The sequence below is a fragment of the Callorhinus ursinus genome, unplaced genomic scaffold, assembly GCF_003265705.2.
Source record: "Callorhinus ursinus isolate GAN/ISIS: 27379988/994484 unplaced genomic scaffold, GSC_fseal_2.0 scaffold38, whole genome shotgun sequence".
NCBI lineage: Eukaryota > Metazoa > Chordata > Mammalia > Carnivora > Otariidae > Callorhinus > Callorhinus ursinus.
Genome location: NW_027397100.1, coordinates 8,368,198 through 8,392,780, shown reverse-complemented (window position 1 = coordinate 8,392,780; position 24,583 = coordinate 8,368,198). Strand labels below are relative to the sequence as shown.

The following is a 24,583-nucleotide window of genomic DNA, read 5'->3' as shown; positions in this document are numbered from 1 at the left end:
CTGGCCCCCTCTTAGAGGGAAGCAGAGCTTTATTCCCATAGTAAGAATGTTATTTGTCTACTGTGGTCTGCACTCCAAAACAGAGCCCAACCACCTGGGCGAAATGCACAGCATCTTGGTATTTATAGGGTCAGGCCACATAGTCTGCTCACTGAGTGACCTTCGCCAGTGCTCTCCCCTCCCTCCGCCTCAGTTTCCCTAAGGAGGTAGGACAGGCTGATCACAAGCTCGAATGTTCTTGCACAAGAGCAGGGTGGCCAGGCCAGGCCCAGGGCTGGGTGCTAATCCAAGCCAGGCCTTGAGGTGAAAGGCCTGGCTTCCTGGTATTGTCCCTCAGGCTTCCTCAGTCCATCGGAGTTCTTGGTAACTCGGACAGGGAAGCTAGGTGCATCCAGAGATAGAGTGCCTTCCCAGACTGCCCGCCGGGGCTCTGGAGGTGATCAGGGCAGATTGGGTAGGGTTTGAGATAAGTTGCTGGAAACTGGAGAACAGAGATTAGTTGCTGGGGTGGGAAGATCAGCTGCCCACCCCAACCCTGAACTTAGGGCCTAATTACCTAGCCCCAGGCTGCCTAGATGAAGGGAGGAGAAGAAAGGGGATGCCTTGAGAAAGAAGAGAAAGAAGGTGGAAGTCACAGGTAGCCCCCTCTGGCAACTCCTCTACCATTCCATTTCACAGAGGAGCAAACCGAGGCCTGGCTGGCCCTTGTGCTGAATAGGTAAATGTGTCTGCTGTCAGCTCACAGCAAGGAAAACCTCAACGCTGAGGATGGGGTTTGAACCCTGCTTTGTCCCTAACTCACTGTGTGACCTGTGGGCAGGTAACTCGACCCTTCTGAGCCTCAGTATTTTCACCTGTAAAACGGGGTCTCATTATGCTTCCAAGATGGGAGGACTTAGGATGAGCATGCAGACAGTAGGTGCTCTATAGGTGCTGTGAGTCTCATCATCACAAGCCTGACTCTTCTCAGGGTATTCTGTTAGACACTACAACGTTCCACTTTACAGAGGCTAGAAAGATCAGAAGCTCCTGCAGCCTCCTCGGGTCAGTTAAAACAGGCCCTAAAGGTGCTGGCTGCATGGGAGGGGGGCCAACGCTGGAGAGTGGGTGTGTCCCTGCCAGAAGCGGAGGGAGAGGGAGGGAAGGCAAGGGGGTGGATACCCACGGCCTGTCTGCAGGCACAGGGATAAAGCCTTATCAAAGGGCTGCCAGGTAAATACGGGCCTCAGCCTGTTTGCGGCTCTCTCTGCCCTCGTAGGTCTCAGAAAGAACTGGCCTTTCTCACCCTTTAGCAGAGTCCCAGCCAGGCGGCCCCTAGCCGATCTCAAGGGAGTGGTTCCCACCCGAAGCCAAATCCAGAGACTCGGCATTCAAGGCTCTTTTCCCAGGAATGGCAAGCCAAGAAGATGGGCACTGGGCATCTGGGAGTGGGGTGGGGGGGCCTCAATGTCCTTTCACCCATCGCTGGACCCTGCCCTGGAACAAGAGCAGGAACAGCGGCTAACGTCTACAAGGCACTCCCCCATGTCCGAACCTTCGGCCCTAACAACCCTCCACCATGAGTGCTTCACACCAGGATAAAACACGAGCTCAGAGAGGCTAAGCAACTTGTCCAAGGTCACACAGCGGGTAGGCAGTTCAGTCTACACCAGGACCCAGGTCTGTCTGTCAGTCCCTGAGCCTAAGGCAGCCTCCCAAGGCTTGGAGAAGGAACTATGGGAACACAAAATTACCCTCTCAGAGACACAGAGCCAGCTGGGTGCTTTCCACCATCCAGACCCGATATGGACCTGAGCCCAGTGGCCTGATCGGGTTATGTAGATGTGGGGAAGTAACTGTTGATAAGAGTTGAAAGTTGTTTTGCTGTGGGGAAGAGTGGGCAGGACTTTGATGGACCTTGCGGTAGGAAGCTGAGCCCCACCCCTCGGTGATAACAGGTTTTCAGAACCCAGGCCGCTTGTCCAGTCCACTTGTCTATGAGGTTGGGTGACCTGGGGCATCATCCCTCCATGCTCTGGGCCTCAGTTACCTCATCTGTAACAGGGAGCTAGTGGCTGATAGCAACTCCCTGCAGCCTGGTGCCCCGTTGTCAGGGGGCCATGAAATCACAGAACACAGCAGGTCAGGGCGTGGGGGTGGTGGAGGGACTCACCGGTCACCACAATGAAGGTGAGGCTGTCTGTGCTGGCCTCATAGCTTCGGCCCTCGAAGTACAGGGTCAGCCAGAAGGGTTGGCCCCGCCTCACCACCAGTCTCTCCCGGCACAGGTCAGCTGTGTGGTGGTCATGGCCGTTGACCTCCAGCTCCAGGTCACATTTCTTCAGAACCAGATCTATGGAGACAGTGGGAGGGGTGTGAGCCATGGTGGCCTCCCTCAGCCAGCTGTGACCCCGGGGCTCCCTGGATGTGGGGACACCCAGGGTCACCCGGGAACCAGCCCTCTCTACCCCCTCCCAATCCCCCTGTCACGCTGGGGCTAGCCAGGCCAGATGTCCCCAACTCTCAATCACAAGGTCATGCCCACTGTGGCGTGTTGGGAGAGGTCTCTGCCACCTTCCAGTGGTGTGACTTCAGGCAAGTCCTCTTTCCAGGTGTTGCTTTCCTCGTCTGTCCCTCTCTGGACCTCCTCGGAAATTTCAAAAGACTGATGTGAGGACAAGGACGGGGTGTTGGGCACGCTTTCCTCAAGGCCTGGCCCAGGGCAGAAGTCTGATATGTGAAATCTCTATTTATATAGTTTCGGAGGGAGCTGAAGACCAGGGCGGAGGCAGGGGTGGTGGGTGGGTGGAGGTCTGAGGGAAGCGCAAACCTCATAAATCTTGGCAAGCTCAAGGTCACGATTAGGAAGACCGTAGCATGGGGAGAGTGGGCAAGGCAGACTCTCCGCGTTGCGGGGTCCTTGGAGAGTATGTGGTCCCGCTGAGGCCAGGGGCAGGGATTTGCCCAAAGTCACCCAGCAAGTGGATCCTTCCACGGGGACATCGACCCACATCCCCTGTCTTCTGCTGTGGAAGATCCCGAAGTGCCCAGGGACTGCTGAGGGAGGGCCCTGACATGGCTTATCTCCACTTAAACCTCACAGCCTCTCCACCCACACGGGTACTATCAGCACCTCGGCTGTGCAGAGGGAGATATTCTGTGGCCCCAGGTCCCACGGCAAGCGGCGGTGTGGGGATTGGAATCCAGGGCTGTGGAGTCTGGAGCCTGCGCTGGAAACCCATCTCATTCACAGCTCAGGGTCTGTTCGCCATCCCCCCACTCCTTCCTTCCCCTCCCTCCCACCCCTGTGTTGTTCTGAGCGTGGGAGGGAGCCTGAGGAAGCTGACCCCCTCTGCACTCGGAGCAGGAGAGACCTCCACACCACCAGGGAGAACTTCCTGCTGGCCTGCTGGGGTGAGGAAACATTGTTTTTGGAAACTTCTGTTCCAGAAAGCTTAAGCAGTTAAGAGACCCCCCCCGCCCCGCCCATGGTCCCCCTGGGAGACCCTAGAGAGATGGTCACTTCCTGGGCTGGGGCAGGTAGGGTGCTTTCTTGGGTAATTGTCTGAAGAAGGATTTCCAGAAAGCACGCCCAGCTCCAAAGGTGCAGAAACACTGAGTTCTAGGATCATAGGATTTCTGCACTGAGAAAGGAGGCAAGGTCTTCCAGGCCAGTGGGACCCCTGTAGGAAGTGGCCACTGTGGTAGTAAGCGGGTGGCTCATCACAACCGGCACTTCCAGGGCCCCCCAGGCCCACGGAGCCTCTCTTGGGGTCAGGGATGGGAAAATGCATTGCGGACAAGTGGCCACCTAGGTCACCCATTACAGCCAGCCCTGAGCTGGTTTTCGATCCCATGTGTTGGGGAGCCAGATCTCAGATAGGGACAAAGGTGGCCCGAGGTCACCCAGCAAGTCAGGCAGGTCCACGGTTCATCCCGCTCTTCCCTTTTCCATGTGCCCCACCTCCCTCTTCACATTCCCTCTCACCGCACCTCCTTCCGGGGGCTACAGTATGCAAGGGCCATCTCCAAATGGACTTGACCCAAGAGTTAGCCGGGACACAGTGTACAGTGGCCTTAGTGCACTGACATCCTCCACTGCAGAAATCCCTCCCCTGGGACAGAAGTGTGGCCACCGTGCGTGCGTGTGTGTGTGTGTGTGTGTGTGTGTGTGTAGTGGGCGGAGCAGGTAAGAAATTAATCAGACTCCTTCTCTACTCCTTTTGGTCCTCACCGATGTACCAAGAGCCTCAGTGCTGTCCATTCTACAGGAGGGGGATCTGAGAATGCACAAGAGGCCAAAGACCAGAGTTGCAGAACCTGAGGGCTGGAGGGACCTTAGAGAACCTGTCTGCTCTCAGCCCAGTCCCCATAGGATGCTGGAACCTCTTCTCTGGCCCCGGGGCCAAGCAGTCTCCCAGGTACCACTAAGGAGAAAGTGCATACCTCTTCCCAGCTGGCAGGGACTAACCAAAGCTAAGTGTTCGGAGGCTGGGCAGACCCCTCTGCACAGCTTCATGGGACACAGCCCCACTAATTGACTGAGGACAAGTGACAATGGTCCACTAGTCCAATACTTTACAGTTCACCACACATTTTCACGTTCCACTGCCTCATCTGATCCAGGGAGGCAGGGGTTAAAGATTATGCCCTGGGGATAGGGAAAGTAAGGGCCCAAGCTGGGCCAGGACTGGGAACCAGGCACTCCTCACCCAGCCCAGCCTTTGTGTTGCTCCCAAACTGGGGGACTTAGGGACTGAGCCCATGGCCAGGTGTTTCCTCCCCTCCCCCATGGCCCAGGCAGGACCACTGCGACCAGGGAGGGATGGCCAGGGTCAGGGCGCTTGCGTGGTGGCAGCGCTGACCCTGATACTCACCCTCGGCCATGGTCAGGTGGTGGCGGTGGCTCCTCCTCTGATCGGGGGCGGCTGGACCCTCTAAGTGCGACCACTGAAGGCAAGCACTGCGGAAGCTGAGGGAGCTGTGAACTTATAGCAGCTTTGGGCGGGCAGGGGGCGGGGCCAGGCTGGAAGGCGGGGACCTGGTGGGGCCACCTTTGCCCAGTCTGGGCCCGCTGTCTGCTCTTGTCTAGTTAGGGTGTCCCCAGGGGCAAGAGCCCGAGGGAGGGAGGGAGGGAGGGAGCAGCCGCTGCGCAAGGGCGCCCCCTGCGGGAGCGGACAGACATCAGGGCTGGAACTGCAACGGACAGGGATACACAAGGAGACCAGGACCCACAGACACACCTGGACACATAATCAGACCTTGGGTAATAGAGACACCGAGGCGCGGAAATAGACACAGGCAGGTACAGACACAGAGCTGCGCCAGGACACAGCTTACCTGGATCCACAGACACAGATCCGTAGTCAGGTCTAGTCCGGATCAAGAACACACACACACACACACACACACACACACACACACACACACATTCTCTCTCTCTCACTCAAATACAGATATAGATGGAGCAGACACGGACACACAATCAGAGACATTGGGACATGGACACTCAGTGACACACACACACTCCAACAGATATAGAAGACGAACCTGGACACAGAGACCCAGTGACATGGATGCAAAATCAGATTAAAATCACAAAGACATGCCAGGACATTGATACAGCCAGACACAGGGAGACAGGTCCCCATCCACAGCCACTTGCGGATCAGCGGATGTCCAGATGCAGCCAGCTCGCAGACACACACAGACAGACCTCATAGACACGGACCCATCATCAGGTGTGGACACAGAAACAGATTGGGGCACCCGTAGACACACAAACCTGCAGATACTCTCAGAGGGACCCACACGCAGACACGGACTCATGTGCAGACATGCAGACATGCCCACAAAGACAGATACACCCCCATCTCTTCCTGTAGCCCAGCTCTGATAATCTGCCTCTCCCAACCATCCCTCAGTCCCCCTCATTATCCATCCATCCATCCATCCATCCATCCATCCATCCATCCATCCAACCATCCACTCACCCACCCATCCCTCCCACCTCTCTCCCCCTCTCCCTCCACTGAGCTTCCTTGCAGATCCACTGTGTGCCAGAAAGGACCAAAGCCAAACTCCCAGGGACTCAACCTCTGAGCCCCAGAACCCAGCACCCTGGCTGTGCCCGTCCTGGTCTCTCTGGTTCCCCAGCCTCCTACACTTCTTACCCACCATGAGGCTTGAGGAGAGAGGGTCCCTGGAGAGATTGGGTTCTGTAGGCCTCCCCCAGTTTTTTTTTCTGGAACAAGTTCTGTATCTTATTGATGGATCTGGGCTACCAAACTGGCCTTCATTCCCATTCCTGTATAGCACAGTGCAAGGAATAAACCATGTTGCTTTTGTGGATGTTTGTCCCTGGGCCCAGTGGGCCCTGCCTGGGGTCTTAGTGAAAAAACACATAACCCAGTGCTGACCTGTAAAATATAACCCTGTGAGTGAACCTTGTAATTGCTCCCCATTTTACAGATGTTGTTATAAAAACTGTTTCCTGCAGCTAGCAAGAGCTCAGAGGAAGAAGCAGGGTGAATGGACATCAGCCAAGAAACCCGGTTTTGAGTTCCCACTCTGACCCTGACCAGCCGTGTGGCCATGGGCAGATATTTTGGTTCTCCAGGCCTCAGTTTTCCCTCTGCAAAATGGGGGCAAGAATTCCTCCCTTATAGGCCTGGAGTAAGACTCTACCAAAATGACTGAGGTTGAGCACCTAGTATGTAATGAGCACTTGAAAACCGGGGTCCTTGAGTTTTGGAACAAAGATGCCAGTGTCCCAAAACCTGACCCTGAGGGACAGGGGCCTCAAAAAGAAACAGGAGGCCTGGGGACAGTCAGGCTGTGCAGAAAGAGATCTGCAGGCTGTATGTTTCTACAAGCGTCGGCCCCAATTGAAAGGGTGCATTTTGCTTTTGTCCATTCTTTTCCATTTGGAAATGATAGGTGCTTCTTTACTTGTTACTAATTTCTCTTGTAACCTCTGGGAACTCCCTGGAGGACGGGAACCCACGTGAGTCTTATTAGGATACCCACCAGGTTGTTCCCAGTATGGGGCTTACCACAGAGCCCCGGGCCTGTCCCCGACTGAGAGCTCTCTGCTTCCTTCCTCTCCCGTTTCCAGAGAACCATGGTCACCTGAGTGATGCAGTCACTTGAGCAATCAAGCGCCATTTGGGGTCAGGACTGGCTTCCAGGAAATGTCAGGCAGGAGCCAGTGCCCAGGCTAGGCCTAAAGATGTGGATTTCACCTGGTGACCAGGGGGCCCTTGCCCCCCAACTCTGGGTTTCAGTTTTCCTATCTGTTCAGAGGGGCTGGGAAACCCTCTGGGACATGTAAGGATTCAAAACTCCATTTTACTAAAGGAAAAACAGAGACCCAGAGAGGGTGATAATGGGCTCAAAGTCCTCAAAGAGTGTAGGCAGGGCCTTTATTATCCTGTGCTGGAGAAGTGCCATGCAATGGTTGGATGGGGAGCATCTGAGGTCACTCTTGGCTGTGTGACTCTGGGCAATTTACTAGACTTCTCTGAGCCTCAGTTTCCTCCTCTACAAAATGGGTATAAAAAGGACCCCCACCTCTGGGGATTAGAGATAATGTCTGTTCAGTACCCGGCACAGTAGTAAGTGCTCAATAAATGTTACCCAAAACTTCTCAATGATGATGCCATCAAGAATCAGGACTCCCCTCCCCCATAAAAGGGATAGTGTTTATGTGTAAGTAAAGCAGGTTGCAGACAATGTAGAATGTTCAGGGTAGAGATGCTCAGAAGAATACCCTACATCCCAGATAAGTCTTATACCCAGGGTCTAATGCCTAAACCATTAGAGAGATCAGTCCTTTGCCTCCATAAGGATCTCCAAGCCTCAAGGTAGAGACAAAGGTGAAGTTTTAGAACTTTTGAATAACTCCTTGCCATCCAGATGTGGCATTTAAATCTCACAATATGGGTTTTGTCATTTGTTAAATAAGGAAACTGGGGCTCAGAGCAGTGAAGTGATTTGCCCAGGGTCACACTGTCAGGAAGTGGGGGCTTGGAACCCAGGCTTGATTCAAAAGTCTATGCTGGCTTTCCCATGGTTCAGAGGGCAGGCCTATCCCAGCTGGCCCCCCAGGGGTGGGGTCTCAGGGGCCTGGGTCATGTTCAGTCCTACAGCTCTTGGCAAGCGAGGCCTCCGAGGCCAGTGGTCCATGCTCCAGAGCCATGGTGTCTGGTGTAGGTTCAATAAAGATTTGTGGCATGAGAGAGGGAGGGATGAGTCAGAGAGAGCTGAAGGAAGAATGGAAAGAAGGAAGGAAAGGAAGAAAAGAATAAAGTCCAGGGAGGCTGGGTAAACCGCCCAAGGTCACACAGCACAGCTGGGCTCCCAAGCCCTGGCTGGGCTCTGCCATTCCCCAAGGACAAGGGACCCCCAGGCCAGAGATGGCCCTGGATGGCTGAGCTGGGAGGACGGGGGAAGGCAGGGCAGTAGTGGGTGGGACCATGATAGGGCATTTGAAGGCCTCAACTTTTCTACGAACTGGGTGACTAATGACAGATGAGCAGTGTCTGGCATGAGGGATCCCAGGAAGGGCAGGGCCAGACTCCCCTGAGGTAGGGGTGTTAGGACAGGGGACTTATGGAAAATGTCAGGGCACAGACGTGACCTTTCAACGGGTGGCCCGTCTGGGGCTAGGATCTGGGTGGCCCGGGGTTGGGGAGCAGAGAGCCGAGTGCCTGATTGGGAAGGGCCCTCCCAATGTGTCCATTTTACAGATGGAAAAACTGATGCAGCCATCTTGTCTGTAGCTCTGCCCTCACAATGCCCCTTAGCTCTGGGACTGAGGGCACTTTAGTTCCCCTTGGTGGGGCTTCGGTTTCTGTTTCTGTGAAAGCAGGAATCACATCCCAGACCTCATGGGGCTGCTGTGATGATGAGGGGCGCTGTGGGGCCAAAGGGAGCCTTCTGAGGAGCTGTCAGCATGGGCCCCTCCCTGCTGAGATACCTCAGGGCCAAGGCGAGCTCTTTCCCTGGTATTCAAGGCCCTGCAGATCTGGCCCAACTTTCCCTCCAATCGCATTGTCCACATCTGCACCATCCAGCCTCACTCAGCACACAACTGGCCCCACACACACCCCGAGGTTATCTGCCTCTGGGCCTTTGCTCGAGCTGCACCCTCTGCCTGGGATTTCCTCCCCTCTCCACCTCTCGAAGCTTCATCCAGGCTCTGCACCCTTCCCAAAGGCCATCTCCTCCTGGAGCCCATCCACAGTGGGACTTCCTTCCCCTCACACGCAGGGCACCGTCACCGCCTGCCATGAAGCAAGACCAGTGTGGGCATCCTTCTCCCTCCACCCACCAGCTCACTAAATGTTTGTTGAGTGAGTAAGTGACCTGTGGGGGTGGGGGGAGAGACTTGTTCAAGCCCGGGCTAACCCCAGAGCCTTGATTGGCAAGATTCAGGGTGCCAGTTGCCCATATCAGGACCAGGAGCCAGGGTGTTGTGCTGGGGCCTTTCTCAATTCTTGTTGTGTCCCTCAGAAATGAGATGTTTGGGCTCAACTTACATCTCCTACAATCCCAGGAGTAGGAAGACCCCTTGCTGAGCTCAGGGAGGGCCAACAACTTTTCCCAGGCCACAGAGCAAGCTACAGAAGAGTTGGAGTGGAACCTTCAACACTATACAAAAGTAAATTCTGGCCCCATACCTCTGTTCCTAATTTTGAAAAGGTAGAAAGCTGCTTTCATTTAACTTGTAATGGGGTACTGCGTTGTCCCAGGGAGCAGGTTGGGACATGAGGCATGCAGGATGGGACCAGAGGTAAGCTGGTGTGGCAGGGGCTGACCCAGGTCCCATGGCCCCAGGCTCCAAGCCTAGACCCTTCTTACTGGCTGTGTAGCCTCAAGCCTTAGTCTCCTACGAAAAGAGACTCCAAACCTCCAGCCCACTGAGCTATGAGGAGGAGGTCCAAAGAGGAAGTGAAAGCCCCTCCCAAGAAGAAAGTTGGTTCTATTATTGTTGTCCCCACTAAGTGGTTTCAGTTGTGAACTCTCCAGACACGCCAGGGAGCGGAGAGTTGTAAGACTTTGGAGAGTGGAGTCCTGACCATTTCAGGCAGCAAGATTTGCTCTACTCATGGGAAAACCTACTTCAGACCGGACTCACAACCCATTAATCACTTACTTGGCATTTGGTCCTAACAAAGAGGTAACATCCTGGCCTGATGAAACCACCCCCAAAGATTAGAAGTTGAGAAATTAGGATTGGAGAGAAAAAGCACTAGATGAGGTGCTGAGACAGAGAGAGAGAGAAAGAGAGAGAAAGAGGAACCCGATACCATGCACCAATGGCCAGCTGCAGAGGAGCCTGGACCTTGGCAATGCCGGGGGCCATTGGCCTTGGGTAAATAGTCCAGCTCACTCTGTCCAGCCGCACATTGCACTTGTCAGTGCTCATGACAGTGACCCAGGGGCAGCCCGTGAGCTGCACCTTGAGCCCACAAGACACTTTCCACTCCCTTCTTGTTTCTTATAGTAGCAGTGTGGTTCAGCTACAAGGACACAGGCTTGGGAGCTAAGGAAACCCCTGGGTACCTTCTCCAGCTCTGCCGGTTACTTTCCCGTGTGATGGAGGGTAAGTCGTGGCACGTCTCCAAGCCCCGGCTTCCTCATCTGTAAAACAAGGACAATCATGGTAGTGACACTTCTTGGGCTTTCTGTGAGGATTAACACCATGCCTGGTGGCGAATAAGCAGTCAAAGGGGCGGGGGTTGATTATTTGATGATAAAAAGGCCCAATGTCCTGACACATGCTACAACATGGATGAATTTTCACTACACTCAGTGAAAGAAACCAGTCACAGGAGACCACACATCCCTTTTTGTAGGAGACCACACATACATGACATGCCCAGAAGAGGGAAATTCATAGACACAGACAGTAGACTCATGGTTGTCAGGAGCTGAAGGGAGAGGGAGTCAAGGTGTCACTGCTAATGGGTCTGGGGTTTCTTTGGGAGAAGGGTGAAGAAAATATTTTCACATCAGATTTGGTGATGGTTGTACAAATCTGCGAATATACCAAAACCCACTGAACTGCATAGTTGAAATGGATGACTCTTCTTGGGTATGAATTATATCTCAATAGCATGGTTTTTAAAAATAGGGGTTGCTTTAAAAACAAACAAAACATCAAGAAAAAGCTTTGAAATCCTTGGTAAAGAGTACCTCTATTCTCCAATCAAGAACCTAACAGAAACACTTGCATATGTGTGCCCAAGGGAAATGGACAGGGAGTGTCTTTACGGTATTATTTGTTATGGCAAAAATTGGTCACAACCAAAATGCCCAGCAAGGGGGAATGGCAACAGTTGAAAAAAGGAAGAGGTAGTCCTCTGTACACAGCCATAGTTAACCAACTCCAAGTCGTAATGTTGAGCAAAGAAAGGAAATGGCAGGATATTATGTGGGGGATGACTTCCCCACATAACACATGATTTTTCGCTTTCTATGAGAACAAATAAGGAAATATATGTAAAGTATGTCAATGTAAGTCCACAGAAGTAAGAGAGACTGGGTTGAAAAAATCCACTCCAAATTGCTGACAGTGGTGGGAGGGGTTTGGGGGCCATGCTTGGGAGGGTGGGCAGCAGTGACTAAAAGGGGTTTCAGTATTCCCCGGAAGTTGAGAAAATTGTTAAATGGGGGAAATGTTTTTATGCATCGCTGAGGTCCTTAAAGACCGATTTTTCAGAAGAAAAGAGTAACCCATTTTACACTTAGGATCAAGCTTTTGTAAAAATGGAACTACTCTAAAACAAAGAAATTCTGGCAAGTTGGTAGAAAAAATATAGACAGAGATAAAAGAGAAAATAAGTGTGCTAAAAAAAAAAAAAGTCTGCAACTAACCCACAAAATACCTTTGTCAATATTAGCACAAACATAACAAAATCAAACCCACAAATACAGCATATGAAGAAAGAGGAAACTCATGATGAGAGTTCGCACATCTGAAATTCAGAATTTCGAGGACTGTACACAGATTTTCAGTTTATTCCACAGGCCTACGTATGTCTTACAATGCTTCTGGAGCAACCCCCCCCCCCACCGCGCAAACACACGCACGCACACAGTCCAAGAAAGTGCTCGAAAAACTTTTACTTAGTTGAAAAGAGGGTCAGAGAGGTAAAGGGACTTGCCCAAAGTCACACAGCTTGGGAGGAGCAGAATGGGTGCTCAGAAGTCGTGCTTATAAGCAATATTGCTAGGATTTCATGCAAGGGGAGTTAATTAAGCCTTGGGGTGAGTTCCTGCTAAGCTCTTATCTGTGGCTGCTGGAAATCTGCTGGATGAAGCACCAGATTCTGCAGCATTCCCCAGCATCTCTGCCCCACCCCTACCCCCTTAGGCTGAGTCATGGGCTGTGTCTGCCTGACACACCCAGTTCAGTCAATAAGACTCAAACACACTTTCTTTCGTGAAAATAAATGACCCTCTAGGGCAGTGGCTGAGCTTGTCTGACTAAATCGAACACTTGTTTGGCTGAACTCACCACTTGTTTCTCCTTCCTGTTTGATGAGCCACTTGAGTGACTCTCAGTCCCAGCTGAATGCTTGGAGGGCTGAAGCAACACTCAGCGTGACCCAGTTAGTCTGAAGCCAGACCTTCCCATCCGAGGCGGGCCTGCAGTCACCATGTCTCCATGTCACAGGAGGTGGGAAGTTGGACCTCATTCCTGAAAGGGCAGAACTTAGTGTCCAGAATGATAAACTCCAATACACACAGGTTTCTTCAAGTTCATGGACCCCTTTCTGTACAGCTTGTCCACTGGTTTTCTTCTGGGTAACTGCCCTTTTCTATTGGCTTAGTGGGCTGTCAATCAGTAGCCCTGCCCAAATGGAATAAAGGGCGGGCCTGAGACCCAAACTCAGCCAATCAGATCCTCTCCTGGGACCTTGATTCTTCTTTTGGGTAAATACCGGTGAGCCGTCCCCATGTCCTTTCAACTGAGTTTTTGCATGTTAAGCTGCCCTGAGTCTGTGCTTGTTCATGCAACCAAAGAGCTGAATGGGTGCACCTACATTTCCTTCGTGTAATTCTTCCCACAACGCTATGGGGTTTAGGGTTTATTGTCCTCGTTTTACCGAGCTTACACAGGCTAAGCGAGCCTAAATAACTGGCCCTGGACCACACAGTAGGGACTTGAATCCGAATCAGAGTCATGACGGGAGCCACAGCTTCCTTTCTAAAGCCCTAGTCCCCGGGGTAGGAGGACTGTACACAGAAGGACACAGGTCCGTCACGCAGGTTCTAACCAATGTTCTCTGATTGACAGTCGATAGAATCAAGGCTTCGCTCTCTTCCTCCAGCCTCAGTTTGCCCACTTGAAAAATGACAAGGTTGGATCAATTAATGAATTCCCGATGATCCTAGAGTCTGTGCTTCCCACACGCTGTGACTTTAAGAGCCAAGTCATTAAGCCCTGGTCTTCTGATAAGCAATTCCAGGGAAATAGAGCTGGTGGGGGAAGGAAACCCAGCGCTCACCCCACGGCAGCCCCCATAGAGGGCTTCCCGAGCCTGCACCCGGCTGGCTGACCCCCGGCAGAGCAATTTGCACTCTGCTTTTCTGGCCTAAGATAAAAATACCCCTGTCACATTGGATTAGCATGGCCCCTTTTGCAGAGAATCTTCTCATGGATGCAGCCCCCTTGCTTTGTCAATATTTTCAGCATATTCAGGTATCTAAACAAGACCTGACAGGTTAGGGTCTGGTTTTTTGTTTGTTTGTTTGTTTGTTTTAAGGCTCAAATGAGATTAACCCTGTTCTTTCCTGGCGGCGGTTGGCTGTTGGCTTGCTGGGAGATGGAGAAGTGGGAAGAGGGAGGTGATTGATGCACCATCTCAGGTCAGGACAAATCCTGCCTCAGGACCTACCTTCACCGCAGGCCACCACCCTCCCTGGGTGCTCAGGGCAGTATCCAGGCTTATCAGGGAGCCCAGAGGCAGAGCCGATGGAGGGCTTGGCCAGCGTCCAGCTGCACGACCTTATGCAGGGGTCTTCCCATTTCTGTACCCTTTTTCTCACCCAAAAAATGGACAGAGTGGGAGCACCCACCTCCCAGACTCAGGAATAATGACTCAGTACCTGGGAGAGCATGGGGGCCAGGAAAAGCTGTACAAATATTGCCTAATTTTATGACTCCTTTATTCTCAACGGCTTGGAGGACCTCAATTCCATGTGCCCCTTGGGCATGTGCGAGGGGATACCGGCGTCATTAAGCCCTAACTATGCCAGCTCTGTGTGGAGGACAGTTATGCACGTTATTGCCTTTTGTTGGTTGGCTTCCAGCCCCAGCTGGCTGCACAAGGACCCTAACGTTGTCATTCTCTCTGGTGGTTCTCTGTCAGCCTGATGAATGGCTCTGTCCCCCAATTTCCAGATGAAAAAGGTGAGGGTCAGAGAGAGCAAGGCTTTTGCCTACAGTCCTGGGTGGGACTTTGGGAGCCAGGATGGGCCCTGGGGTCTGCAGGGTGGGTTCGCATTCCATCTGTGCCTTTCTTGCAGTTTTGGTCCTGTGTTTTGACACATTCTGCCAGCTGAACGCAGAGGGCACCTCCACTCCCCACCCCCACTCGGCTGCCATAAGTAGCTTTGGGAAAAGTGCATCTTTCTAGACCAGCAGCTCCAAGAAAGCCACTGGAAAATCGCATTGCTGGCATTCAGATAGGCCATCCATTGGGGCATCCTGAAAGGCAGAGGCCAGAAGGACGTTAGCCTTCATCAACCTTCCCTCCCAAGTTCACAGGGAGCCTGAGATGCTCTTCCCTGAGGTGGTTATCTAAGCATAGTTTTGCATCTGAGTAGTAAGCTCAGAGGAAACTCAATAATGACGGGGTGAAGATTTGGCCAACACATCAGATGCTGTGTTATCTTAGAGATTTCTTAACTTTTCTGTGCCCCAATTTCCTCATTAGCTAACTAGCTCTTAAGTGAGTTGATGGCATCACTGAAGTTTCTGAGTTATCACAGCTTGTGGGGAGAGATAGGTCATGCCCTCAGAAGCCAGCAGGGTCAGCCTTGCCATTTTATAGGTAGGGATGCTGAGGCCCAGAGAGGGCTCACGTTGTCTAGAAACCCATAAAGAGTTAGAGACTGCAGATGGTTTTTTGGGGGGATTACTTTACTTACTAGATAATTTATTTATTGAATATTTATTGAGCACCTCCTGTGGGTGAGCCATGAATAAGACACAGCTCCTGCTGTCAAGGAATTGTCAGGTCAATGGAGGAAATGGGTTATAATTCATTCACCATATAAATAGTAATTCTCATAAACTATGGGACAGAACTGGATTGTGGTGGAGGAAGGCTTGGGGCCTGAGGGACCTCAAATGGGAGAGGGATACTTTCTGTGTGGCAGATCAGGGTAGACTTCACCGAGGAGGTGACACTTAATCTGGGTTTTGCAGTATGAACAGGGGTTTGTCAGACAGATAAGGCAAAAAGAAACATTTCATGCAAAGGGACTATCTGGGCATTCAGGGCCCAAGTCACAGAGGTGGGGGAGAGTGTGTAGAACCCATGGGAAGGGGTCAACCAGCATGGCTGGACTCTGAGGGGATGTGGAAGGAATGTCAAGGCTGGAGAGCTTAGTAGGGGCCAGACCACAAAGGGCTTTGCACACCAGGCTCAGGTCAAGCCATAGGGAGCCATGAGAAAACTTTTAAGCAGGGGAGTGATGTAGTTAGGGCTGAGTTTTGGGAAGATCATGGTATAATTTTTTTTTAATTTTTTTATTGTTATGTTAATCACCATACATTACATCATTAGTTTTTGATGTAGTGTTCCATGATTCATTGTTTGTGCATAACACCCAGTGCTCCACGCAGAATGTGCCCTCTTTAATACCCATCACCAGGCTAACCCATCCCCCCAACCCCCTCCCCTCTAGAACCCTCAGTTTGTTTTTCAGAGTCCATCGTCTCTCATGGTTCGTCTCCCCCTCGGACTTACTCCCCTTCATTCTTCCCCTCCTGCTATCTTCTTCTTCTTTTTTTTTCTTAACATATATTGCATTATTTGTTTCAGAAGTACAGATCTGTGATTCAACAGTCCTGCACAATTCACAGCGCTCACCATAGCACATACCCTCCCCAATGTCTATCACCCAGCCACCCCATCCCTCCCACCCCCCACCACTCCAGCAACCCTCAGTTTGTTTCCTGAGATTAAGAATTCCTCATATCAGTGAGGTCATATGATACATGGCTTTCTCTGATTGACTTATTTCACTCAGCATAACACCCTCCAGTTCCATCCACGTCGTTGCAAATGGCAAGATCTCATTCCTTTTGATGGCTGCATAATATTCCATTGTGCATATATACCACTTCTTTTTTTTATTTAAATTTTTATTGTTATGTTAATCACCATATATTACATCATTAGTTTTTGGTGCAGTGTTCCATGATTCATTGTTTGTTCATAACACCCAGTGCTCCATGCAGAACGTGCCCTCCTCAATACCCATCACCAGGATAACCCATCCCCCTCCCCCCCTCCCCTCTAGAACCCTCAGTTTTATACCACTTCTTCTTTATCCATTCATCTGTCGATGGACATCTTGGCTCTTTCCACAGTTTGCCTATTGTGGACATTGCTGCTATAAACACTGGGGTGCACGTACCCCTTCGGATCCCTACATTTGTCTCTTTGGGGTAAATACCCAGTAGTGCAATTGCTGGATCGTAGGGTAGCTCTATTTTCAACTGTTTGAGGAACCTCCATACTGCTTTCCAGAGGGGTTGCACCAGCTTGCATTCCCACCAACAGTGTAGGAGGGTTCCCCTTTCTCCGCATCCCCGCCAGCATCTGTCGTTTCCTGACTTGTTAATTTTAGCCATTCTGACTGGTGTGAGGTGGTATCTCACTGAGGTTTTGATTTGGATTTCCCTGATGCCGGGTGATGTTGAGCACTTTTTCATGGGTCTGTTGGCCATTTGGATGTCTTCTTTGGAAATATGTCTGTTCATGTCTTCTGCCCATTTCTTGATTGGATTATTTGTTCTTTGGGTGTTGAGTTTGATAAGTTCTTTATAGATTTTGGATACTAGCCCTTTATCTGATATGTCATTTGCAAATATTTTCTTCCATTCTGTCGGTTGTCTTTTGGTTTTGTGGACTGTTTCTTTTGCTGTGCAAAAGCTTTTTATCTTGAGGAAATCCCAAGAGTTCATTTTTGCCCTTGCTTCCCTTGCCTTTGGCGATGTTTCTAGGAAGAAGTTGCTGCGGCTGAGGTCGAAGAGGTTGCTGCCTGTGTTCTCCTTTGGGATTTTGATGGACTCCTGTCTCACGTTTAGGTCTTTCAACCATTTGGAGTCTATTTTTGTGTGTGGTGTAAGGAAATGGTCCAGCTTCATTCTTCTGCATGTGGCTGTCCAATTTTCCCAACACCATTTGTTGAAGAGACTTTTTTCCATTGGACATTCTTTGATCATGGTATAATTTTTAACCATGGATGTTTAAAACTTGAATTTAGTGATTATCATGATCCCTGGGCCCGATTTTAAGGCTGAACAAATTGAGGCCAAAGGGGGAGATGATGCCCATAGCTAGTCAGGGGCAGAAGCATTTTCTCCCACCTGGTCTCTCTAGGTGGGCAGAGTCTGAGGCTGGGATATATTTGCAGGTCTTGTGAGGTAAACTCTCCCCAAGAGGACTAGTTCCCATCCTTTTGTGACATCCCCCCTCTCTGTTTCTCTCCTTCAGTCCTGCTCTGGAGTCTCTGAAAGCCATGACTGATAAAGGAGCCCTCTCCCTACAGGTTCATTTTCTGGTTGTGGGACCCTGACTCTACCCCTTCCCCTTTGGAGCTTCAGTGTTCTCATCTGGTTAATGGGTGTGACAAATGAAATGGTGGGTGCTGACTATCAAGCATCCTGGGGTTTCCCCCAACCCTCACTAAGGCCCCAAGGAGGAAGAAGACCAGTCATTATCAGGTTTCTTGTCCACTGGCAGAAGGGGTGAGGCAGAAGTTAGCTCTTGGTGAGATGATCAGATAATCTGCCTCGCTCCCCCAGACGTGGCTATGGGTGGTACAGAGCTAACTGAGACTCTTCACTTTTCTCATTCTGGTGCCTATGCTCCACTTAATGTGACCTAAGTTCTCAACAGCTGCGTAAGTGAAGGTGGTACAGACCATCCACTGAGGAGCTCCTCACAATACCAAGGAGCAGCCCTGAAGAAGGACAGACACCCCTTTCCGGCCCCCACAGGGCCTTTGCCTGGCCAAGCCCCAGCTGGTAGCAGTGACGTCAGGCCTTCTTGCTGGCAGACCAAAGCAGCAATTGGCCCAGGTCCTGACAGATGCACGGGTGCGGGGGCCGGGGGGCAGGACTGAGTCACTGATCTAGCTGCTAAAGATCCTCGAGCATGACCTCACCCAGGCACAACCTCCACAAGCACTTAAGACTGGCACTTGGGAAGAGTCCCATGTCTTTGGCACTTGGCCAGTGTTAGCTGGGAGAAGCATCACCATGTTAGAGTCAGGATTATCTTAGAAGCTCAACTCTTCCCTCAGGTTCCTTGAGAAAGACCCAGAAATCCCTCAGGCAGCAAGTGAAGGGACACTCACTTGGTCACTGAGCATGAATTGGGGCCCACTCTGGACCCAGGTCTGTGCTAGGCCTTGAGGGAGACAGAGAAATGAGGCAGGCACGTTTTCTTTCTGTGGCTTTAACCGAACATCTGTGGTTTTCTTGTAATTGATATTAATGCGTGTTCACTGTTCAAAATTTATAAACTACAGAAGATCCAAAAGAACAAAGTAAAAGCCACTTCAAATATCATAAGGGCGCCTGGGTGACTCAGTCTGCTAAGCGTCCGACTCTTGATTTTGGCTCAGGTTGTGATCTCCCAGTCGTGAGATCGAGCCCCACATCGGGTTCTGTACTCAACTCGGAGTCTGTTTGAGATTCTTTCTCTCCCTCTCCCTCTGCCCCTCCCCTCCGCGTGTGCTCTCTCTCACTCTCTCAAATAATAAATAAATAAATCTTTAAAAAAAATATCACCTCCGGAGAGAACAACTGTTAGCATTTTGTTGTATTTCTTTCAGTGCTGCTAAATCATATTTAAGTTTATGTGTATTTGTAAATTTATGTACATATAAATAAATTTCCACTTACTAGACTTAGTCACTAACAATAGAATCTCTTTCACTCACCCAACAAATGTTTACTGAGTACCTGCTCTGTGCCAAGCACGTGTGGCATGCACGCGGGATGCACGGGTGGACAGGGCAGGTGTGGTTCCTGCTCTCGTGAAAGTTGCCTGTAAGGACTATCTTGTCACCTGTTATTTTTCAGTGCGTGTCTAACAGTTCTCAAGTCACACGTGTATTTCTACAGTGCAGGTATTGGTTGTCTAGAATGTGACCCAATAGACGAAGCCTAATTTATCAAACCCCTTTGGTGGCGCATTTAGTTTGTTTCCCATTTTTCACTCTGTCGACAGCAGTCATCCCTGCAGCCGTTGGTTATGGTAGGTTGGCTCATTCCACATCCATTTCAACCTCTTTCCAGGTGCCTTCCTGTACTACAGGGGCTGGAAGGGTGAAGACTGCATTTCTTAGACTCCCTTGCAGCTAAGGTCTGGAGACCAGTTAGGTCATGCCCATTAAATGCCCACGTGTGAGACGTGGAAGACAAACATGAGGCACAGGTCGTCTTTTCTTCCTGCTCGGGCTGCTTCAGGCTGGTTGTAAAGTTGTTAGGATTTTCTGCAGCCATTGTCTCAGTGTCTAGTCACCAGCTTGTGGGTGTCCAGGGGATGGTGATGAGAACATCATCGCCGCCTGATCCCTACATTAAAACTACTGTGACAGAATTCCCGAAGACAGCAGTCCCAAGCTTCTGGGTTGTGGTGGGGGCAGCAGCTTCCACGGTGAGGGGGGGGGGCGGGAAGGATCACGGGACGTTCTGAGTCATTCCTGGAGGCCCAGCCCACTCTCTAGATCTTTCCATAATTTTGCAAGAACCCAACTTCCTGACTTAAATGTCTTTCCATTTAAAGCGGTAAATGTAAAAATAGTAATAATAAAGTGGTAAATGTAACGTTTGCTTCCCGCAACTGAATTCCAAGTGATATAAACTACATCTTTGAGCCTGTTGACAATTATGGCCTCGGAGTAAATTTCTAACCATGGAATCAAGGATTCAGCCTTTGTTTTTTTTTGCTTAAATAGTTTTATTGGGCTATGATGAACATGTCATGAAATTCATCCATTTAAAGATTTTAATAGCTTTTAATGTATTTTAATATTTTCAAAGTTGTTGATCCTCACCACAGTCTACTTTCAGGACATTTTCTTCACCCCAAAAAGAAGTTCCATACCCATTCACTCCACACTGTTCCCCCAACGGATACAACCTCTCATCTACTTTCTGTCTCTATGGATTTACCTATTCGGGAAATGTCATATAAATGGAATCATACAGTAGGTGGTCTTTTGTGACATATTTCTTTCACCTGGCATCATGCTTTCAAGGCTCCCCCATGTGGTAGCATGCACCAGGACTTCATTTCTGCTCCATGCCGGACAATATTCCATTATAGGGATTCCCCACATTTTATTCACCCATTCATCAGTTGATGGACATCTGGGTTGTTCCTACTTTTAAGCTCTTGTGAATAATGCAGCTGTGTACATTTGTGTACACATTTTTGTGTGGATGTAGGTTTTAATGTCTTTTGGGTATATACCTAGAAGTGGAATTGCTGGATTATATGGTAACTCTATCTTAAACTTTTTGAGAGACTGCCAGACTGTTTTCCCAAAGTTGTTGCACCATTTTACATGCCCACGAGCAATGACTAGATTTCCATTTTCTCCACATGCTTTCCAACATTTAATATTGTCTCTTTCTAAAAATTACAGCCATTCTAGTGGGTATGAAGTGGTATCTTATAGTTTTGACTTACATTTCCCTAAAAATGAATAATGCTAAACATCATTTTGTGTGCTTGTTAGCCACTTGTGTATCTTCTTCGGTGAATGTCTATTCAGATCCTTAACCCATTTTTAAATTGAGTTGTTTGTCTTTTACTATGTGTATGAATTATGAGCATTCTTTATATACTCTGGATACAAATCCTTTATGTGATTTGCAAATATTTTCTCTCATTCTTGGGTGTCTTTTCACTCTCTTGATGATGCTGTTTGTAGCACAAAAGTTTTTAATTGTGACGAAATCTAATATACCTATTTTTTTGTCTGCCATTTGTGCTCTTGGTGTCATATCTAAGAAGGCTTGCCTAACTCAAGGTCATGAAGATTTACTCCTATGTTTTCCCCTAAGAGTTTTATAGTTTTAGCTCTTACATTTAGATCTATGATCTATTTTTAGTTGATCTTTGTGTATGGCATGTATCTATACATCCAGTTGTCCTATCATCATTTGTTGAAAGACTTCTTTCCCCCATTGAATGGTCTTGGCATCCTTGTTGAAAATCATCTGACCATAAATGCAAGGGTTTGTTTCTGGATTCCCAATTCTATTCTCTTGATCTATCTTATCCTTAATGCCAGCACACACTGGCTTGATGACTAGTTTTTTATTTAGTTTTAAAATTGAGAGGTGTGAATACTCCAACTTAGTTCTTCTTTTTCAAGATTGTTTTCACTATTTGGAGTCCCTTGCAATTCCATATGAATTTTAGGATCATTTTGTCAATATCTGCAAAAAAAAAAAGCCAACTGGAATTTTGATGGAGATTGTCTTGAATCTGTAGATCAATTTGGAGAGAACTGCCATCTTAACAAAATCAAGTCTTTTGATCCATAAACATGGAATGTCTCTCCATTTATTTAGATTTTCTACTCCTTTCAACAATGTTCTATAATTTTCAGTATACATCTTGCACATCTTTTGTTAAATTTACTCCCCAAAATTTTATTCTTTTTGATACTATTACACATTGAACTTTTTTCTTAATTTCATTTCAGATTATTCATTGTTATTGTATAAAGATAGAATTGATTTTTGTATGCTGAACTTGTATTCTACAACCTTGCTGAACTTGTTCATTAGTTCTAGTAACTTCCTACTTGGTTCCTTAGGATTTTCTGTATATAAGATGATGTCATCTACAAGTAGAGATAGTTTTACTTCTTTCCAATCCAGATGCCTTTTATTTTATTTTCTTAACTAATTGCTCTGACTTAAACCCCCATTACAATGTTGAATAAAAGTGGCAAGAGTAGACATCATTGGTGGTCTTGTTCCTGACCTTAGGGAAAAAACATCTAGCTTTTTGCCAGTGAGTGTGTTAGCTGTGGGTTGTTCATAGACGCCCTTTATCAGGTTCAGATCACCCATTTTTCGAAGGCTTTGTTTTGTTATATGAATCATGCCCGTTTGACATGTCAATCATTCTCTTTGGCCACTACATTTTCCACATCATTCCAATGATGACCTCAGTGACTACTAAGGTGTAGCCTCCAGAAATTACCAAAACTCTCCAAGTGATGACTAATCAGCAGAGAGAGAGAGAAAGAAAGAGAGAGAATCACCTCCCTTGATCAAGTTACAATACTTCTACTCACACAATTTAATGTAGAACTGACTTTTTGGTGACTGTAATCATAATGTGGATTTCTTGATGAGCTTCAACTAAATTAGTGGTTCTAAACCCTGTCAATCGAAAGGTCCCCTCCCTTTAGTAACTTTATTGAGGTAAAGCATTTTTATGTGTCAATTTGGCTGAGCCACAGTATTCAGATATTTGGTCAAACATTATTCTAAGTGTTTCTGTGAGCATATTTTAAAGATGAGAGTAACATTTAAATCAGTAGATTTTGAGTAAAGCCAATTACCCTCATAATGTAGGTGGGCCTCATTTAATCAGTTGAAGGCCTTGATAGAAAATGACTGACTTTCTTGCTCCACCCCCACCCCCCAGGAAAGGAGAATTCTACCAGCAGACTGCCTTCAGACTCAAACTGCGATATTGGCTCTTCCTTGGGTATCCATCCTGCTGGTCTTCCCTGCAGATTTTGGACTTCCCAGGTATAAACACAGTTGTGTAAGCCAAATACTTAAAAACAAGCAAAAACAAAAACAAAACAAAAAAAAACCCCACCACACCATATATAGATAGATATAGATAATGATATAGATATCTCTTTCTCTCTATGAATATACACACACACACACACAGAAAGTGCACATAAGTGCACAGCTTGATGGATTTTTCACAAAATGAACACAGCAGATCAAGAAAGAGGATGTGACCATCACCCAGAAGTTCCCTTGTGCTTTCATCCAATCTTGAACCACTCAAATGTAACTGCTGTCCTTTCTAATACATAGATTAGTTGTGCTGGTTTTAGAACATTATATAAATGGCATCATTCAGTACATACTCTTTTGTGCCTGGCTTCTTTCACGCATCTACACGTTCACCTGAGATTCATCTGCATTGCCGTGTGTAGTGGTAAATCATCCATTCTTCTCACGGTGGAGTATTCCATTGTCTGGCTCACCTCAGTTTAGGTATCCATCCAACTTTGATGGATATTCCATCGTTCTTAGCTTGGGATTCTTACAAATGGTGTTGCTGCCAACATTCTTGCACGTGTCTTTTGGTGAACATGTTATAGCATTCTAGTTGGGTAGAAACCCCAAAGTGGAATTGCTGAAGTTCCCTTTTTATAGCAGTTTTATGCTTCTTTTCATTTTAATTTTCTGAAATGAAATTCATGGACAATAATCTCCTAACACCCTTATGTGTCAAAACTATGCCCAGTCTATAATATAAAGGTGGTATAAAAGGGAAGTAATTTATACTAAAATCATGTGTATTTCAATGTGTTCTTGGACACAGCTACCCAGCAAGACATAATAACCCGTATCTACTCATAATGAATAACTTTGGATTCCAGAGCTGTAGGCAGACCAGACACCATTACACACAAGCAGTGCAGGAAAATGACAAGGCAGGAGGCACAGGTGGAAATTAAACTAAAAACTGTTGTAGGACAAGAAGCAACAGCCCTGACTTATTTGTGTGTGATCAGAGAGAGAGAGAGAGAAATAAACTTAATTGAAGTAAGAACATGCCAAGACACACTGCAACCTGTCAAATGGGGAGATAAGGAAGGTGAACCTCAGAGTGCAGTGACAAGTAATTCCCATTTTACCACACAGAACAGGGTAGTGGTGGGGTCCCACAGAAAACACATCTTCCTTAGAAACCCATTTCTTGGGGTGTCTGGGTGGCTCAGTGGGTTAAGTGTCTGCCTTCGGCTCAGGTCATGATCCCAGGGTCCTGGGATGGAGCCCCACTTCGGGCTCCCTGCTCAGCTGGGAGTCTCCTTTCTCCCTCTCCTTCTGACCCTTCCCCCTGCTCATGCTCTCTCTCTCACTCTCAAATAAATAAAATCTTAAAAAAAAAAAAAAAAAGAAAGAGGGGCGCCTGGCTGGCTCAGATGGTTAAGTGTCTGCCTTTGGCTCAGGTCATGATCCCAGGGTTATCTGCTTAGTGGGGAGCCTGCTTCTCCCTCTCCCTCTGCCTGCCTCTCTCTCTCTCTGTCAAATAAATAAAATCTTTGGAAGGAAGAAAGAAAAAGA

At 48.6% G+C, this 24,583-nt stretch overlaps 1 protein-coding gene across 1 annotated transcript in view; it reads right to left on the bottom strand.

The window, feature by feature from the left end:
- TGM2 (transglutaminase 2) overlaps positions 1-5,007 on the bottom strand; it is a 34,376-nt gene extending 29,369 nt beyond the window's left edge. The window contains exons 1-2 of the mRNA XM_025876525.2: positions 4,857-5,007; positions 2,153-2,332 (exon numbers count right to left, since the gene is read on the bottom strand). Coding sequence (XP_025732310.1) covers positions 2,153-2,332; positions 4,857-4,866 — 190 coding nt within the window. The 5' untranslated portion in view covers positions 4,867-5,007. The remainder of the gene's footprint in view (positions 1-2,152; positions 2,333-4,856) is intronic.
- Between the last annotated feature and the right edge of the window lie 19,576 nt (positions 5,008-24,583).